The 8,966-nt window shown below is 32.1% G+C and overlaps 1 protein-coding gene across 1 annotated transcript in view; it reads left to right on the top strand.

Annotated features, from left to right (window-relative positions):
- Nucleotides 1–5,443: 5,443 nt before the first annotated feature.
- The window catches only part of sea (mitochondrial citrate transporter scheggia), a 50,275-nt gene continuing 46,752 nt past the window's right edge, over nucleotides 5,444–8,966 (top strand). Inside the window, exon 1 of the mRNA XM_035355664.2 lies at nucleotides 5,444–5,779. Coding sequence (XP_035211555.1) covers nucleotides 5,659–5,779 — 121 coding nt within the window. The 5' untranslated portion in view covers nucleotides 5,444–5,658. The remainder of the gene's footprint in view (nucleotides 5,780–8,966) is intronic.

The following is an 8,966-nucleotide window of genomic DNA, read 5'->3' as shown; positions in this document are numbered from 1 at the left end:
GCCATCTACTATAAATAAAAAAGGTTCAGAATAACCTATAGTAACGAATAAATCCTTTTTCATTCAATTTTTCTGGGCGTACAGAAGGAAATTTTAGGTGTGTCCAGACCAAACACACTGTGCCGCAAAGAGTTAACTCTCTTCAGTGATGCTTCGGACCACGCTGTTGGATCCGTACTGCAACAGTGGGGAAGAAGGCAGTTGGAAACCCTTAGCTTTATTTCTCAAAAAGTTAACTGATGCTCAAAAAGGATATAGTACTTATGGCAAGGAACTCTTAGGAATATACCTCTTCTTAAACAATTCAAACACATCCTAGAAGGATAACTATCCTAGAAGGATTAACACACACCATAAACCTATGATGTTTGGTTTTCATTAAAAAAAAAAAAAAGGAGAGAGATAGAGAAGGGCTTACCTAGACAGCTCCGTCATTTATAATATACCTCAGAATTTTCAAAAGATATACGTCGCATTGGTGGAAATATTGTTGCAGATTCGTTATCCAGGATAGAATCTATCTCTGACATAGATTATTATAAAATTTCAGATGCGCAAATCATTATAAAGACCTTTACGAGCTACGCTCGAAACCATCTTACAATTTAAACCATATCCTTTGGACTCTGGGAAATTACTTTGGTGTGATACTTCAACAACAAAAATTCGTCGATTTATACCTCAAGATTTTCGAAAGAACATATTTAAAAAAATTAACAGCTTAGCTCACCCTGGTGTGAAGTCTACAGTTAAAACAAACTAAACATTCGAAAGGATATCACCCTGTGGGCAAAATCCTGTACCCATTGTCAAAAGAACAAAATTTCCAGACATACGCGTGAACAAATTGCCACTTATAGAAGAGTCGATAACGAATTCAGTATTATTCATGGAGATATCATAGGCCCGTTTCCTACTTCTGAAGGGAAAACGAACTGTCTTACCTGCATTGATCGATTCACAAGTTTGATAGAAGTTATTCTTTTAGCAAATGGGATGGCTGGAACAGTAGCTCCAGAATTTTTTTATCACTAGATTTCGTGTTTTGGATTGCCATATCGTATAATCACTGATCAAGGTTGTCAGTTTCTATACGAACTTTTTAAAGACATTGGTGTTATTTTTGGATGTAAAATACGCACAACAACGGCATATAATCTCCTATGTAATTGAAAAAATCCATCGCACTTTAAAGGCACACAGAGCACACAATTCTATTAAATGAACTCAAACCTTACCAACAGTTTTGTTAGGGCTAAGATCGGCTTTGAGAGGTGATACAAATTACACCATTGCACAAATGGTTTACAGAAAACCTATCAGGTTACTTGAAGAATTTTTTGACAAACCAAAAGATACCTTGGATACCGAGACGTTTGCTAAAACCCTACAGAAACAAATCGACATGTTAAAACTACTAGAAACTCGCCTACTTCTGAAAACGTTTTTGTCCTATATATGTATAGACAGATTAAAACCAGCCTATTTGATATTAACTGAGGTGAAAATTCCGCATCATAAGCAGTCGGATAGAGCACAAAAATTACTCAATAAATAAATCTGATTGCACATCAACAACCTGAAAAACAACAATCAGATTTGCTGGACACAGATGTTCATAAAAAACTACACGCTCTGGTAGACAGGAGAAGTTTTCAGGGCGTTACAAAGATTAATCACATACTATTCATTATTGTTATTTCATATTAATTTCATATGTTTTTTATATTTTACATATAGTTTCTTTTCACATTTATATACATTTCACGTACACTGAAATTTTGCTATTGTTACTGAAAGTTGTAGAATGTTTCGTATGTTGTTATAGGGAAAGGAGTGATGTAGCAGCTCTCTCTACGTATATTATCTTTGTTGCTGCGAATTTTAGTTTCTATAGATTGGCAACAAGAAGAAATGTAAACTAAAACGATTGCTCTTGTATTTTGTAACTGTAACCGTCTTATTTTATTATTGCGAATTAAATTATGCTTAATCCATTCTGGAATTATCACTTAAGTTATTAAAATGTTTCATATATTTCTCAGCATAGCGTCCACAACACTTGATTTCTCCAGTTGCTGTGTTATGTAAACATGGCAACTGGGTGTCTTAGATGCGAAACAAACATTTGCAGTTCTTAAATACTTTTTAAGTGATTTTCATTTAGAAAACATTTCTCGAAATACACTTAATTGCAATGGTAAGAAAAGTTCACAGAATCTCATTATTTTTCATCTGCGTCAACGATCCTCATTACATTCCTCACAACGATCCTCTATAAAATAATATTTCATTTGAAAAATGCTGTCCGGGTCGGAATGCCACCTATCCCACTAGCTACGTCATTGATATTAAGATAGCATTCCTTGCCAGCTTTCAAACAAGGAGAACCTTCTAATACACTACACAGCATAAGACTTGACGCTCGTTGTTTTTAAACGCTGCTTTATGAATTTTTTCCCCAGTGGACGTTTTTATGTGAAGAGTTGTTTTATATGCTACAGTGTAAGAGAAAACATTTATTTGCAGCTGAGAGCTTATGCTGCTAGTTTACAGTTTAATAAGAACTTTCAGTCGAAGACATAACACAAAATGCCATTTACTGCGTAGTGTAAAATATTGGGTTGGTAAGAAAGTCATTTCGGTTTTTTAGTGTGAAATAAAACTCAATAATAAATCAAATATCTTCTATTTTGTTCGATGACATTTCACCATCTTTATTTTAACTTCATATTTTTGCGCTCATAGAATTTCTGCGCTCTATTAGGAAAAACCTCAATTAAGTGCAATTTGAGGTCATCGTTATTACTGAAATTTTTACCATTTAAGAAGTTTTGTAAATTTCAAAATAAATGATGATTCGATGGTGCAAAGTCGGGGCTATATGGGGGATGCGACATCACTTCCCAGCCAAACTCCAATAACTTTGTACGTGCTGCCAAAGATGTGTGAGGCTTCCTATTAACGTGGTGGAAAACTATTTCTTTGGGTTTGCCAAGTCTAGCATTTTCTTTTTGATTGTTTTCTGCAATTTTTTATGAAACTGGAAGAAAAAGTTGTTGGCAATAAAGGTCTGAGTTGATCGTTTTATTGCTTGAAGCAGCTCAAAATTTTAAAAAAGCTCAAAAAGTTTATTGCTTGGAAGCAGTTCAAAATACATATTACCTTTGTAATCCCACCAAATTAAGAGCATGATATTTTTTCTGATATAGTTGTTTTGGTGTGATTTGTGCTCATTGATCATGCTTGTACCATTATCATTTTTGATTAATATTACTGTAGACGATTTATTTTTTATCACCAGTGATAATTCGTTTCAAAAAGGGGTAGATTGTGTTACGTTTGAAATGCGTATCACAAATGTTGATTTTTTGTATTAAATGAATTTCTTTAAATTCATACGGAACCCAAATATCGTGTTTCTTAACAAGTCCAAGATATTTTATGCGATTTTCAACTGTTGTGTGCGTTACGCTTAACCTTTTTACACCTTCTCGCAGTTATATGACGATTCGATTCAATTAGGAGTTTCATTCTGTCATCACCAACTTCAGAAGTTCACGAGAGCGTTGGTCAACTTCAAGCGAAAAAAATAATTTTTAAAACGAAATTTTTAAAACTAATTCTAACACATGCGTTCTCTTAAGCCATCAACACTATAAACTTCCCATATCTCTTTGTGAGCCTCAGTCATTTTATGAAAACGAAAAAATGAAACATGTCGCAAATGTTCATTTTTGCACCCCATGTTAAAACTGACCGCAAACAAACTACACGGAATTTGTTTCTATAGCAACCTAAAAGTGTTAGTTGCCAAATTTCAAAAGGAAAAAAAATATAAGATTGGCAGAAGAATAACAAAACGAACATAACGCCATCTGTTTTGTGCAAACCGAAATTACTTTCTTGTCAACCCAACAATATAGAATTATGAAATAATGAAATGAATAACCTATGTTTCAGAACAATACAAAAACAATTTCGTCAGTCAGAAGCGGATATACATTGGAGAACAGCCTTGACGCCAAAAAAGGGAGAAACAGCGTATTATGGTAGATTAGACTATGGTTATCATCCTGTTACTTACTTCCTCTAGGCAGACAGCCATAATACTCTTCTCCTGCTAAGAGATTTTTCGTAGTAACAGATCGAATACGACACCTATAAATGTTTAATGCTTTATTTTCCGTTTTCATTTATTTTGTGATGCTTCCCTCTACTTGTCGATAATCAAAAATGGTTTATTCTATACCTTTTTAGCATTTGTTTATGTGCATTGCAAGTAATCTGTTAACATTTTCTTGTATACCTTCATTGATGCAGAAATTACCATACTTACACAACGTAAATGCTTTGCAAACACGGGCTTCGTACACTACATACACAGACGTGAGAGGAACAATCACAAATTTTGAACTTATTTATATGAAAGCAAAGTAAAATTTTGAATTATTTTTAACATTTTCTCGGGAAGAGCCTTTTTTTAACCCTTTTTCTCGGAAATGCGCAAATAAGGAACATTCTACATAAAAGAGTTATACTTCGTAAAATTTCACACTTTTAAAAATTTTTAAGTTAAAAAAATCAGTACACCAAAGGCTCAGCTAAAGCAGAAACGATTTGAGTCACCGTAGCTTGTTACTTTAAAATAGGCTATTCAATGTCATTTTCCGCGTTCTGGCTAGCTTCGTAACACGGTAGTGAGAACTACAGAAACTGCCATTTCTGAGTTTCGCTTCGTAAAATGTGCTCGGATGAAGGCTGACTTTATTGTCAAAGGAGCTGGAGCAGTGAGACAATGATGGTCCGCTTTTCAATCATAAATGAGGAAAGGTCAAAAACGCGTTACACATGTAAGTTACTATGTAGGAGCATTTATGCATCTGAGTCGTTAAAAAGCTTAGTCATTATAACGTTAAAAAGAATTTCTTTCTGATATTTCTACGGCCACCAGAGGCCAAGTGGTAAGAAGTCACTGGACCTGTCTAAGGCTGGAATTGCGGCGAACGGACAACATGCATGGGCATTTTCGTGGTTTTCTTCATGTGTAACGTGTATACGAGCCAGCCTTCCTGAGAAAGACTTCTAGGAAGGCAACTCTTTCCTGAGGCAGATAGCCCTCGACGGAAGTAAGACACACCAATTCTGATATTTCTAGGAAAAATAATATTTTTTAGCCATATTTAAAACTGAAAAATTTATGGTGTTTTTCTAAAGGATAAACTTTTTCTTTTTCATAAACTTTCCTTTTTACAAGGAAAAACTCAGTCATTCCCCGTTTTCTTTCTATTTTTCTTTTTCTTAAATATTCTGAGATAAGGCTCCTCAAGTATATAGGAGCCTTGTTCTGAGGGAAATCACTCAAGTAAGAGTAAGACTATATGAGGGATTTAAATTGAGGTAGGGAAAAAGTGTTTTAATAGATCTGGCAGCGGTAGTATACATAAACATTCACAGGTCAGGGTGTCTATCTTGCTGAGTAAATATTAGATTTTTTGGGTCGTGTTTTTTTGTTGCTAGATTTGGGTTAGCCAGATAACTTTATGTTCGAGACTTTAGTTTATTAATTAATGGTTATGGTTTTTTGTAGCTAATACCTGCATTATTTTAGTCCGTAAGCTATATAGATATCTGTGATATTTATATTTATTTGCTGTGATGGATAACAGAAATAATTTCAAGAATCCTTTTGGTCGTCCAAGTATGATAGTGTCTGGAGCAGCTTTGACCACCACAAGTTTGTTTCCATCGAAAAAGACATTAAAAGGAGTATTAGCCGGTAAGCTGTCTTATAAGATGTAATTTTAATAATGCGCGGAGTGCTAAATTTTCATTGCTTACGTAAATTATAACTTTTTCAAAGTTCTGTATACTACTGCATTTCATTTAACGTCTTTGAACTTCGTCTTTGAACTAAATTTGAAGGGATTTTAGAAATAAAACTCAAGAACCAACTCATGTGGCATATATATCATACTCTCTCTCTCTCTTTTTTTTTTTTTTTTTTTTATGTTAAGTAATTTTATGACCAAAATAAAAAATGTAGCCGTGATAAATCATTGGGTTATTGCGTGCAAACCTTTTTCTCCCTCCTTCGTAAATGAGTTGTATTGTTTGTAATAATTTAGGTACAGTCGTTTCATATTGTTGACAAAATTAAGTGTATGCAATAATGTGTAAGGTAACTAGATGATCGAATCTGAATTATTTGATTCAATGAATCTTAAATATTATGCAATGTTTACCTCAGACAGATAATTCGATAATGCATTGTATTTGCATTGTTGAAGTATATAATTCTTGAGCCAAAAATGTGCTGTATTGTATATAAAGATTATTATAAAAACAATAATACTGCATGAGAATGCTTTAATATTCCTATCTGTTGGTGTAAAATTTCTAAATATGTTCTTCCAGCATTAGTACCCTTAATTTTGTGGGGGGGGATAGGCCATGTTAAAATAGAATAATAATCATGATGGATAGTTATCAAAATTTGAAAGAGCTTGAAAATAGTATGTTATTAAGGTCCTAAGAAATAAAAAGTCTTGAAATTCAGATGTTTTAATTTGTAAAATATCTTTACGATTTCAAATTATACTCGACTGTAACTTGAAATCGTAAAAATATTTAATCACCTTTCAGTTTTTAAGTGCAATTAAATTGCAGTGGTACTGGTGGTTTATACTGAGTTTTATTCTTGAAAAACAAATTGGCTGCCCTTTTTTCTGCTGAGTTTTTGTGGTTTTCTATTGGGCTAAAAACAACTAGTTTTCTTTATGAAAGTCTTTCCGTGAATGCATAAAGATAGTCTTTCTTATTGACTTATAAGTATATGTATTTTCTTCAATTTAGAATTAGCTAAGAATTAAATATTAAAATTATTTTTCAAACTTCCCTTATCTATTGTTTGGTAGTTTTGTGATTCTTTACTTTAATACTTGAAAATGTTGGTATTTAAACTGTGGGTCATGAAAATTTGTAGTGAGGTCACATGGTAAATAAAATCTCAAAAAAATTTAAATTGATGTTATATAATTAGGATATGACCCTCTGAGTGGGGTTGCAAAATTGCTTTTTATGGGGTTGCACTTCCATAAAGTTTTAATGCCACTGCTTTAATGTATAAAGTTTTGGTTGATATAGGAAGACTATAAAAGATCTTACAATTTTACTTTTGATGCATAAAAGTGTTAGTAGTTTTTAATATTTTGTATTTAAAATATTAAATATAATTATATGACTAGATAAATGTTAATAAATCTGCAAATTCAGCAACAATTGTATATTATATCCTATATGTTTAGTTAGCAGAAATTGCATATTGGTTCAAAATTCATGGAAATGATTATTTTATAGCAAACTACATGATATTTTTACACAGTGATTCAAGTGAGAAGGTTCAAATTCCTAACCTTTGCAGCTTCAAGTTTTTTTACACTATTCGAGAAGTATGCAGTAGAAATTTTTATTATTATTATGTTCTGAAGCCGTGTTGATCATGTTTATTTATTCACTTACAAAGTGTTAGTTTCTAGTCCCATGGATCTTGAGATTTTCTTAGTGGACATTTGACTGATAGTCCGTATAGAAATTATATTAAAATTAAAGCTATAATTATTTACATATGATGTATAGTTATATAATTATATAATATATTTACCATTTAAAATCAATATTGGTATGTAATTTTTCTAATGCATAAGTTGGTATTTTTTGTCAAACATGCTGTGGTTCATTATAAATTTGTTCAGGAACATCGGTATATATTCATTAGTGTACAAAATACAGTTCTTCAATTCAAACTATGTTAGCTAACTAAACTGTGTTCAATCAGATATGCCTCAATTTCTTTAGCTTACAAAATACAATTTTCCTTTTTAGGTTTGATTTAATATATATTCAGTATTCCTTAAATGTTCAGGTTTATATGTTTTAAATTATTACCCCTTGAGAAGTCAATTTGAAGCATTAAAATATGAATAATTATAATACTAGTTTCTCCGAATTACATTATCAACTGGTAGTAAGCAAATTAAAGAAAATAACAAAATTGGAATCAAATAATGTTCACTTTAAGGAGTAAAATAATATAAAATACATGAAATTTGTACATAACAAAACCAAAAATAAATAGCAGGGCGTAATTTCTAAGATTAGAAGTGCCAGAGCCATATGGTGGACTGTCAGGAAGGAAGGAAATAATAAATTAATTAAATATCTAAAAATTAAAATGATTAAATGAATAAAAATTAAAAGAATGTGAAGAGATAAATAGAAATTTAATGCATTATTAAATTAATTATAAATAGTTAAATAAAAAATTAATCAGACCTCCTCTTATTGGGGCTGTGGCTGAAATTACAATTTGATTCAGAAGCTAAGAAGCAGATCAACTGATCCTATTCTGAATTTAAGCCCTGCTTATACATATAATATACATATAATGTACTATTTCAAGGGATGATAGATATAAAAACTATTCTTTTTTGCAGCACATCAGTGAAGAAAGATAAATTGATTAAAGCTTTACCAAGAAGAATAGTGAGAATTCTAGAAACATTATGAAGATACGGAAGGAAATTTAAACAGAAAAGCATAGCTTTGAAAATAAAGAGGGAAGAGTCCAAAACTTTCTGATCACGATGATCTGTCGATATAATTCTAGTTATTAAGCAGATATTTTACCTGAGTACCATGTGATAACAATGTGAAAATAAATATGACTCCTCTGCACAAGTGATAGTAGATGTCCCTGCATTTGGTTACATCATTAAAAATGTCTACAGAAGCTCTGCAGTAGGAAGCCTGTAGCAGGGCACATGCATGACCAAGATGACAAATTTAGTACTTTCTGGAACGAAAAATTTACCTGCTGCCCTAATTTCATCGTATTTCTTAGATATAAGTCTTTGATATGTGTTTGAGGGCTTTTCTTACCATAAATGTCTCAATCTCTGACCAAG

This window comes from Stegodyphus dumicola, chromosome 7, assembly GCF_044657685.1.
Source record: "Stegodyphus dumicola isolate Sdum_Otavi_A_Nest chromosome 7, ASM4465768v1".
In the NCBI taxonomy this organism is placed as follows: Eukaryota; Metazoa; Arthropoda; class Arachnida; order Araneae; family Eresidae; genus Stegodyphus; species Stegodyphus dumicola.
This window is presented reverse-complemented; position numbering and strand designations above follow the sequence as displayed.